This window comes from Urocampus carinirostris, unplaced genomic scaffold (genome assembly GCF_059441175.1).
Source record: "Urocampus carinirostris isolate Australia breed hairy pipefish unplaced genomic scaffold, RoL_Ucar_1.0 HiC_scaffold_238, whole genome shotgun sequence".
Classification (NCBI taxonomy): Eukaryota; Metazoa; Chordata; class Actinopteri; order Syngnathiformes; family Syngnathidae; genus Urocampus; species Urocampus carinirostris.
In genome coordinates, this window is record NW_028283332.1 from 8401 (window position 1) to 19690 (window position 11290).

The window sequence follows — 11290 nt, forward strand, 5'->3', positions numbered from 1 at the left end:
TCTTTTGTTTCGGCAACGAAGTGTTTCGATCCAGTCGCGACAGAAAGCGCAATTTGCCTTAAATGAATCAAGCGAGTGCTTGAAACCTGCAAAAGAGGGAAAGGAATATTCAAAAATAAGCTTCCAATTCCCAAAGAGGAGGTCCAGTCACCACTACAAAATGGCGGTTTGCAAGCAGCTTCGAATTGTGTTGAGCAGAGCAGGTTGGTCATTTATTTCCTACTTTGTTACCTTTCACATAATATCCTCGAAATCGTGGGGTTTTTTTTGCACGTAAAACGCAATCAGGAGGGTACAGGGTAAAACTCACTGATATAAATCAAAGACGAGATAAGATAGCGCGTTAGAAGGCCGCTTACTGTCGTGCCCACATAGCGGCCACTTACGTTCCCTCTAATCTGCTGGGTGGAGGAGTTTGTGTTTTTTAAAAAAGATTTGATCGTATTTTTTATTACTAGGACTTTGAAATGTAGAGAAGTTTGATTGGCTTAAATTCAAGTAAGAAAAGTCACGTGGCCTTTGAGAATCTTTGTGATTAAGGGCGATTAGAGGTAAGATCGGGCCCAAAAAAAGCACCCGAGCCCGACGCAGGCCCGAGGGGTAATAAACCCGACCCGGACCGAGCCCGACTAATTAACTGGATTTGCTGGCCCGGCCCGAGGGGCCCGAAATTACATATTTTATTTATAAGGAGGGGTGATTTATGATAACAAATTAAACTCTGCCTTTTGTTACAACATCTAGGCCTAAGTTAAATAAAACTGTATAAACATTTACATCTTTTATATTTCTGTGTCTGCACTGCAGATGTCACATTAAGCGACAATCTGTCATTGACGGGTTTTTTTTCGAGGTAGCGAAAACATTTAAGGGCGTCCGTCATTTTGACGACTTGATCATTACTCTGACGTTCATTACTTTTGCCAGGACAGCTTTTTAAATGTCTGATCAGCGTCGAGGTCCCAGTCTTTTTGCTATCGTATGCGAGCAAATTGCCACATTGACACTCAGCGAAGCCAACGCAAGTCTGTGTATCATTTTCTACTATCAATTTGAAATTGCTCCACACTTGACTCTTACCAGAGTGCGTTTTCCTCGTCAGTTCTCCTCTTTTGAGTTTATCCTTAACTTCTTGTTGGTCCGACTCCATATCGGGGATACCAGGCCAAAATCACGCGAATTTGCGGAGGGGAAGATTATTAAGAGGACAGCATTCACGTCACGTGCACAGAGCATGCTCTGGCTCCGTTAAAAGCAATTACAGCTCCTTCTCCGTTTTATCCAAATTATTTATTTTATAACAAGTATTCCTTGGTCTAGTATCCATACATAGTTTAAGTATATATTTTTAATGAACATTTAACACATTATTAATTAATTAAAAAAAATAAATAAAAAAAAAAAGCAGGACCGAACCCGACCCGACCCGACCGTATGACTGACATTTCAGGCCCGACCCGGCCCGAAATTGCCTCGGGTTCGGGCTCGGGCCATAAATCTTAGCTCTAAGGGCGATACAAATGAAAATGACTTGAAAATGACTTGTTGCCAGAAGGGGGCTCTTTCGGCCCCTAAACGGCTTTTCGCGTTGTCTTGATAGCTTTCATCCACAAATTTGGTTTGAACAAATTTATTGACACTAATAACAGAAAACAATCATGACAATCTCAACAGCAATTAAGCACATTCACAATATTATATTCCAATATGACGTTTTTAACAGCAAACACAAAGTGAGGTTTGAACAACCCTTCTCGAAAATCTTATTAGCAATCAAGCATATTCACAATTTCATTATATAACATCTTTGTTAGTGTCAATAGATTCGTCCAGGCCAAAGTCGATTGTTTTTGTTCTGAACAAATCCACCGACACCAACAGCAGCAAAACAAACACGACAATCTCAACAGCCATCAAGCATATTCACAATTTTGTTATATCTGTCAATATGACATGACGATATGACATTTTAACACTTTTTCTGACATTTTCAACATCAATTAAACAATTTCAGAGTTATTATCTTTTAATAGTAGTTAACCAAAGTGTAAAGGGCAAAACTATTGTGCAAGGGCATAGCTCTGTCATCCCACCCTCCCAAGCAGCATCCTCCAGTCCTCTTTGCGGGTCCTCTCCCTTCTTACTTCTACTTTCCACAACCCAGGCCGTTGCTGCCGGGACCCCCACAGTGTAGCCCCGGTTCCCCACTCCGGGTGGGTGCAGACGATCCTTCTTTATGGTTGCGTCGTAGGCCCGCCGCTCACAGATTGTATGGTATCTACAGCCATTTGGAGCACAGCCACTGGGGGGATCTGCCTGCACCTCCATACCAGCAGGTTAATTACCAACGATCATGTAACCTTAAGCACAAATAGACTTAAAAGCCACACTAGAGAACAAAAGAAGAAAAAAAACACGAAAAATGAAGCACAAAGCTATGAAAAAAAATAAAATGGCGTCACGGGCAGACGTAAGCAAATCAAGGGATGTCCACAAGGACCGAAACCTAAACACCTGCTTCACTTGAAAATGAACCCCAAAACAGTGAAAGCACATTCCCAGGAGCGCTTTCGCTAACCGCCCCAAAAACATTTTAAAAAATCTATTCATATATTTTGTCATCTCTTTATGATGGTATTTCGTGGTGTATTTGGGACGATACAATACCATGTGTGCCCTGTGTCCCACAGATGTCAGTGAAGAGTTCCTTCTTCCAGTGCTACAGGAGGCAGACTTTCCCGGCATTAAAAAGGAGAAGGATGATGAGGAGTTTGTTTGTGTTAAAAAAGAGGAATCTTCAAAGGAGTTGCCTGTGACCGAGACCTCATTAACCACTGAGAATCAGGTTGAAGGTGAAGAAAGCAACTGGGAGGCACCTCCATGCAGCAGCTCCCGTCAACACGAGGAAACTAATGATGACGACACGTCCGACTCTGCGCACACTGATGGCGACGAACAGTCAGAAGGCGATATCAAGTGTTCTCAGTGTGGGAAAACCTTTCGACTCAAGCGTCATTTGAAGTTGCATATGGTAATTCACACTGGTGAGAAGCCATTTTCCTGCTCAGATTGTGGTCAAAGATTTAACCTGAAACGTAGGTTAGACGAACACACAAGAACCCACACTGGTGAGAAGCCATTTTCCTGCTCAGTGTGCAGTCGAAGATTTAGCTTAAAGCGGACCTTAAAATGCCACACAAGAACCCACACTGGTGAGAAACCTTTTTCTTGCTCAGTGTGCGGTCAAAAAATAAGCTCGAAGCAGGCTTTACAATACCACAAAAGAACCCACACTGGTGAGAAACCTTTTTCTTGCTCAGTGTGCGGTCAAAAATTCAGCTCGAAGCAGGCTTTACAATACCACAAAAGAACCCACACTGGTGAGAAGCCTTTTTCCTGCTCGATTTGTGGTCAAAGATTTAACATGAAAGCATACTTAAAACAACACACAAGAACCCACACTGGCGAGAAGCCTTTTTCCTGCTCAATTTGCGGTCAAAGATTCAGCTTCAAATCAAACTTAAACCAACACACAAGAACCCACACTGGTGAGAAACCTTTTTCTTGCTCAGTATGCGGTCAAAAATTCAGCTCGAAGCAGGCTTTACAATACCACAAAAGAACCCACACTGGTGAGAAGCCTTTTTCCTGCTCGATTTGTGGTCAAAGATTTAACATGAAAGCATACTTAAAACAACACACAAGAACCCACACTGGCGAGAAGCCTTTTTCCTGCTCAATTTGCGGTCAAAGATTTAACATGAAAGCATACTTAAAACAACACACAAGAACCCACACTGGCGAGAAGCCTTTTTCCTGCTCAATTTGCGGTCAAAGATTCAGCTTCAAATCAAACTTAAACCTACACACAAGAACCCACACTGGCGAGAAGCCTTTTTCCTGCTCAATTTGCGGTCATAGATTCAGCCTCAAATCAAGCTTAAACCAACATACAAGAACCCACACTGGTGAGAAGCCATTTTCCTGCTCAGATTGTGGTCAAAGATTTAACCTGAAATGTAGCTTAGACAAACACACAAGAACCCACACTGGTGAGAAGCCATTTTCCTGCTCGGTTTGTGGTCAAAGATTTAACCACAAAGGTAGCTTAAACCGACACATAAGAACCCACTGGTGAGAAGCCTTTTTCCTGCTCAATTTGTGGTCAGAAATTCAGCTGTTAGAGTTCCTTAAAATCGCATGTTAGAACCCACACTCGTGAGAAGCCCCTTTCTTACCCTGTTTGCTGTCAAAGAGTTAGCCTCAAAGCAATTTTAAACCAACACACAAGAATCCACACTGATGAGAAGCTTTTTTCCTTTTCAGTTTGCGGTCAAATATTCAGCTCAAAGCAGGCTTTACAAAACCACACAAGAATCCACACTGGTGAGAAGCCTTTTTCTTGCCCTGTTTGCGGTCAAAGATTCAGATCGAAGCAGGGTTTACAATACCACACAAGAACCCACACTGGTGAGAAGCCTTTTTCTTCCGGGCCATGATTTCTGAGTCAGGCCAGAGCTCAGTGTCACACGGGTGGTGGTGAAAAACGGTCACTGTGCTTGAGATGACTTCATTTTTTTGCATTTACATTTAAGAAATCTACCACTGAATGTGTAGATGTGTGTTCTCCTTTAACTAGCTCCACAGGAGGATGTCAACTTCTGTCTTTATTTTTCAACCGCAATTCTATCGATGTCTTTTTTGTTCGTATTGCATCCAAATTGTTGCATGATAGCGCCATCGTATGGTCAATCATTCCTATACAGTAATCCCTTGTTGTATCGTTGTTTACTTATTGCGGTTTTGCTACTTGGCAGATTTTTATCCTCTATTGTCTTCTGCATTCTTTTTTCTGCTTGCCCGCACGACGATGACATTACAGTTTGAGTTGTACATGTACCTAAAACGTGTTTATGTGTAAAGCTTTTCCAACTTTTCTAAAAGCCATCATGGTATCACAGCGCTCTGGACCCACAAAGCACCAAGACGCAGAGGAAGATAGTTCAACAAACTTGCCTGCAGCAGCATGTGTCTGTTTAGTGCTCCAGAGTGGCTTTTTGAAAAAATGTTTGATAATGGAAAAATTAAAGAGTGCTTGAATTTAGTCATTAACACCAAATGCCGTTTTCTATGTCCACACGAAGGTGACAAAGTATTATCTGAAGTGAAGTGGTTGGTCTCCCTAATCAATACAGATAAGTTAATAACTTTTGTTTGGTTAAAATTTCTGCTAAAATATGTTTGTATAGTTTATGTATAAGTAAACTGCAATGACGAGTCCAACAGTGCCACCTGCTGGTATGGGGTGAGGTTTGGTTTGGCTTTTGATTTTATGAGCAGAATGCGGATATTGTGCGCAGCCTACAGCGCGCTGCTAAAGGTAAGCCACGATCTTTGGGTGCTCTGCAAAAAGTTTATCGTAAACATTAAGACCACAGTTGACAGATCTCTCAACATGCACAGTGGTGAAGTTGATGTTGTCAGAGTGTTTGGATTTATTTTCATTTTGTTTCTGTCGCCATTTAAGTTAGTTTTGTTGTACTAAAATGCTAATTCCCCTTATAGTGTTGAAAGCCAGCAGAGGTGCTAACCACATGTTGTGGATATGTTGTGTGACTCATTGCAGATAAATTGTTCCCCTTTTTACACTAGTTATTGTAATCATTTCTATTTTCTCATATATATAAAAAGGATGATGTTGGTTAAATTTCAGATTAAAGAAAAAATATGTTGAATTCATTGTAAACGTTAAAACCACTGTACGATCTCTTGTTAAAAGTGTCTTGTTAAAATGTATTGTGATGGTTGATATTCTAAAATGTGTTTTATGTAAACTGAAAAGAAAACTATTTGATATGCTTTAGGGCAGTCTACAGCGCGCTGCTAACGTGTTGAAAGCCAGCGGAGGTGCTAACCACATGTTGTGGATATGTTGTGTGACACTTTGCAGCAACTGTAATAAAAGCCTCATCATCCAGTCTAGCGTGAATGTGGATCTTTGGTGGGACGGGTAAACTGCGGTAACATACGCAATGAAATGGAAATATGATTTAAACATTTTTATTAGAAAATCAAGTGTTCAAATACTTGATTGGAGAAACCGGCAGGGAACTGAGAAAAACGCTGTGGACTACACTCAGACCAGTAGAGCAAAGGGAGGAAACTTTGGTCAAGCTAATAGCGCTGTTCGACAAACACTGAAGTCCTAAACCAAATGAAACGGTTGAGATACAGGTTTTTCTCCAGAAACCAGAACCTGATGAAACGATTGACAAGAACGTTACTGACTTAAGAGTTCTTGCGGATACTTGCAACTTTGGGGCTGCAAAAGACTCTGATTATGGATAAAATAGTGTGCGGAATCCAGGACTCGCACGTGAGAGAGCGCTTGCTGCCCGAGGCAGATCTGATGTTGGGAAGAAGCATCGAACTATGCAGAGCAGCGGATCTATAGAAGGGAAATGTGAAGACAATCGTGAGACGAGTAGGTGAAGAAGTGCAAGCAGTTAAGAAAAATTATTGGAGCGCAGGGGCGAAGGTAATCAAGAACTGCAGGAACTGTGGGAAACAAGATAAGCGGAGAAAAGAGCTGTCCTGCTCATGGGAAAGTCTGTAGCAAATGCAAGAAAAACAACAGATGCAAAACGTCAGATACACAATCAAAACGAATACTGAGTGTGGCAGAAACCGAGGAGGACTATGAGGAAGTTATGTTAAGTTATTTTTAACAATATATTGTCATGATTAAGGTATTTCAATGTATAATAGACTATTGACTTGATTACGCTAAACTGTTTCTGCAACCGCGTGACCTTTTTGGAAAATAATGCGGAAACCGAGGAATTACCGTGAGACAAACGTTTCACAATAATTCATCATATAAAAAGAAACAGCAGTTATGATGCTTTGAACGTGACTAAGAAGCAATAATAAAAACATAAATCCAGTTAATATGCTAATTTTCTTTTGTTTTAGCAACTGCGTGTATATTTGAAAAGTTTAGATGTGATAGCAATGCTAGTAGATCAATAACCGGAAGTTGGTGCTTTTTCCGGTGGTAAATAAGGAAACGGAACTTGTGCTTTTTTGTATCATAGGGGCCAGACTCTTTTGTTTCGGCAACGAAGTCTTTCGATCCAGTCGCGACAGAAAGCGCAATTTGCCTTAAATGAATCAAGCGAGTGCTTGAAACCTGCGAAAGAGGGAAAGGAATATTCAAAAATAAGCTTCCAATTCCCAAAGAGGAGGTCCAGTCACCACTACAAAATGGCGGCCTGTGAGCAGATTGGAGTTGTGTTGGACGAAGCAGGTTGGTCATTTATTTCCTACTTTGTTACCTTTAATGTAATATCCTCAAAATCACATTTTCTTGTTTGTAAAACGTAATCGGGCGGATAGAGGGTAAAACTCGCAGATATATATCCTTGATAAGATAAGCAAGCGCGTTAGAAGGCCGCTTACTGTCGTTCCCACATAGCGGCCACTTATGTTCCCTCTAATCTGCTGGGTGGGTGGAGGAGTTCGTGTTTTTTAAAAAAGATTTGATTGTATTTTTTTTTATTACTGGGACTTTGAAATATGAGAAGTTTGGTTGGCTTGAATTCAAGTAAGAAAAGTCACGTGGCTTCCTTTGAGAATCTTCGTGATTAAGGGCTATATAGTGCTTCGAGGTCCTAAGATTACCCACAATGCATTGCTGGCGGCCATTTTGGAAGTCCACAAAGCTTTTCACTTCATTGTTATTGTTCAGCGAACCAGTTAGATTCTACATTGTAATGCCGAATACGTGCGTTATTGTTGGCTGTTGTAGCCGAGGGGAAAAGGGTAGGAAGGGCTTCTTTAGACTTCCGAAGTGTGTTTACGATCAGGGGATTGAAGCTCAGGAGAAAAGTCAACGGCGAAGACGACCCCAAACTACTTTTATAACATATATGTGAGGTATTTCGCCGAAAACGACATTTAAAAACCGAACAAAACTCCGTTTCTCATTCGTACACTATTTTGGTGGAGAAATTCAACGCGGTTTCAGGGAAAGAGAGTCTCCTTTCCTCAGTCAACTCGCGTCAATAGAAAGCTAAGCTAACTTAGCCACCGGTGCGCCGTTCGGAGAAGCGTTGCCTTTCCCGGGTTGTTCAACATAGAACAAAAGGGAAGCAACATGAGAACAACATTCCCCTAAACCTGCAACACAGTTGCAATGGGCACACAGAATCGATGATGACTTGTCAACAATGATCCATGGTTGTAAACTTGGCTGAGACAAACTCTGAGAATGTAGAACTTTCCCTTTCACAGTCTTGTTTTCATCACCTTCGCTTGTGTGCACAGACACATCCCGAACCCAACCAGACACAAATCTGTCGTAGGCTTCCATACTTTTGTAATTTTGAAAATCCTTCAGTTCACAAAGGGGAGTTGGGTGGAAAATAAGATAGTTAACAAGTTCGATGTAAGTCACTCACGGCAACAAATCGGGATCAGACTTCCAGTCCTTGTTTTTAATTTTGCAGGGATCCAATTTTCCAATAAAATGCAACTTCGCAGCATACCGCTCGCGTGCTTGCTTGTCTAAACTCTCCACGTAGTTTTCCATAGTGTTGATGGACAAAATCCGTACACAAACGAAGCTAGTTGAGTAAATAAATAGACAAACTGAGTAAATATTTGCTCCTCTCGCTATCACCTCTTGTAATCGACTGACTTCCGAAATGGCGGCACGAAGCCGTGTTACTATTTTTAGCACAAAGCTCGGAGCCCTCTATACAAATAAAAATGACTTGTTGCCAGAAGGGGGCTCATTGGGCTCCTAAACGGCTTTTCGCATTGTCTTGATAGCTTTCATCCACAAATTACCAACGATCATGTAACCTTAAGCACAAATTGACTTAAAAGCCACACTAGAGAACAAAAGAAGAAAAGAAGCACGAAAAATGAAGCACAAAGCTATGAAAACAAATAAAATGGCGACACAGGCAGACGTAAGCAAATCAAGGGATGTCCAGAAGGACCAAAACCTTAACACCTGCTTCACTTGAAAGTGAACCCCAAAACAGTGAAAGCACATTCCCAGGAGCGCTTTCGCTAACCGCCCCAAAAACATTTTAAAAAATCTATTCATATATTTTGTCATTTCTTTATTATGGTATTTTGTGGTGTATTTGGGATGATACAATACCATGTGTGTCTTGTGTCCCACAGATGTCAGTGAAGATTTCTTTCTTCCTGTGCTGCAGGAGCCAGACTTTCCCGGCATTAAAAAGGAGAAGGATGACGAGGAGCTTATTTGTGTTAAAGAGGAGGAACATTTCAAAGAGTTGCTTGTGACCGAGACTTCATTAACCACCGAGAATCAGGTTGAACACAAAGAAAGGAACTGGGAGGAACCTTCATGCAGCAGCTCCCGTCAACACGAGGAAACTAATGAGGACGACACGTCAGACTCTGCGCACACTGATGGCGACGAACAGTCTGAAGGCGATATCAAGTGTTCTCAGTGTGGGAAAACCTTTCGATTCAAGTTTCGTTTAAAATTGCACATGGTAATTCACACTGGTGAGAAGCCATTTTCCTGCTCAGATTGCGGTCAAAGATTCAGCCTGAAAGCAAACTTAAACCGACATACAAGAACCCACACTGGTGAGAAGCCCTTTTCCTGTTCAGTTTGCGGTGAAAGATTTACTCATAGTGGGAACTTGAAAAAACACACAAAAACCCACGCTGGTGAGAAGCCATTTTCCTGCTCAGTGTGCAGTCGAAGATTTAGCTCAAAGTGGACCCTAAAATGACACACACGAACCCACACTGGTGAGAAGCCTTTTTCCTGTTCAGTGTGCGGTCAAAATTTCAGCTCGAAGCAGGCTTTACAAAACCACAAAAGAACCCACACTGGTGAGAAGCCTTTTTCCTGCTCAAATTGTGGTGAATGTTTCAGACAGAAGACACAGTTGAAAAAGCATACAACAATCCACACTGGTGAGAAGCCTTTTTCTTGCCCTGTTTGCAGTCAAAGATTCAGATCTAAGCAGGGTTTACTATACCACACAAAAACCCACACTGGTGAGAAGCCTTTTTCCTGCTTAATTTGTGGTGAATGTTTCAGACAGAAGACACAGTTGGAAAATCATACAACAATCCACACTGGTGAAAAGCCTTTTTCTTGCCCTGTTTGCGGTCAAAGATTCAGATCGAAGCAGGGTTTACAATACCACACAAGAACCCACACTGGTGAGAAACCTTTTTCTTGCTCAGTGTGCGGTCAAAAATTCAGCTCGAAGCAGGTTTTACAACACCACAAAAGAACCCACACTGGTGAGAAGCCTTTTTCCTGCTTGATTTGTGGTCACAGATTTAACATGAAAGCATGCTTAAAGCGACACACAAGAACCCACACTGGCGAGAAGCCTTTTTCCTGCTCAATTTGTGGTCAAAGATTCAGCCTCAAATCAAACTTAAACCTACACACAAGAACCCACACTGGTGAGATGCCTTTTTCCTGTTCAATTTGCAGTCAAAGATTCAGCTCGAGGCAGGGTTTACAATACCACACAAGAACCCACACTGGTGAGAAGCCTTTTTCCTGCTCAATTTGTGGTGAACGTTTCAGACAGAAGACACACTTGAAAAAACATACAACAATTCACACTGGTGAGAAGCCTTTTTCTTGCCCTGTTTGCGGTCAAAGATTCAGATCAAAACAGGGTTTACAATACCACAGAAGAACCCACACTGGTGAGAAGCCTTTTTCCTGCTCGATTTGTGGTGAAAAATTCAGGTGGAAGACACACTTGAAAAAACATACAACAATCCACACTGGTGAGAAGCTTTTTTTCTTCCGGGCCATGATTCCTGAGTCAGGCCAGAGCTCAGTGTCACACGGGTGGTGGTGAAAAACGGTCACTGTGCTTGAGATGACTTCATTTTTTTGCATTTACATTTAAGAAATCTACCACTGAATGTGTAGATGTGTGTTCTCCTTTAACTAGCTCCACAGGAGGATGTCAACTTCTGTCTTTTTTTTTAAACCGCAATTCTATCTATGTCTCTTTTGTTCGTATTGCATCCAAATTGTTGCATGGAAGCGCTATTGTAAAGTCAATCATTCCTATACAGTAATCCCTTATTGCGGTTTTGCTACTTGGCAGATTTTTATTGGCTAAATAGTTTACCAGCCTCTTTTCTTTCCTGTGCGACAATTACATTAAAGTTTGAGTTGTACACATACCTTTAACGTGTTTATGTGTAAATCCTTTCCAACTTCCAATTTTTCTAAAAGCCATCATGTTATCAAAGC

General features: G+C 41.5%; 1 protein-coding gene and 1 pseudogene across 2 annotated transcripts; both read left to right on the plus strand.

The window, feature by feature from the left end:
* LOC148344861 (uncharacterized) lies at positions 1 to 5976 on the plus strand. Its single transcript, XM_088325924.1, has 2 exons — positions 1 to 203; positions 2691 to 5976. Exons 1-2 carry the CDS (start codon positions 161 to 163, stop codon positions 4136 to 4138), a joined length of 1491 nt encoding a protein of 496 aa, XP_088182050.1. The 5' UTR covers positions 1 to 160; the 3' UTR covers positions 4139 to 5976.
* A 1112-nt stretch (positions 5977 to 7088) lies between these two features.
* On the plus strand, positions 7089 to 11265 carry LOC148344862 (uncharacterized; annotated as a pseudogene). Its single transcript, XR_015849045.1, has 2 exons — positions 7089 to 7309; positions 9199 to 11265. The product of XR_015849045.1 is annotated as an uncharacterized LOC148344862 (transcript).
* The last annotated feature ends 25 nt before the right edge of the window (positions 11266 to 11290 follow it).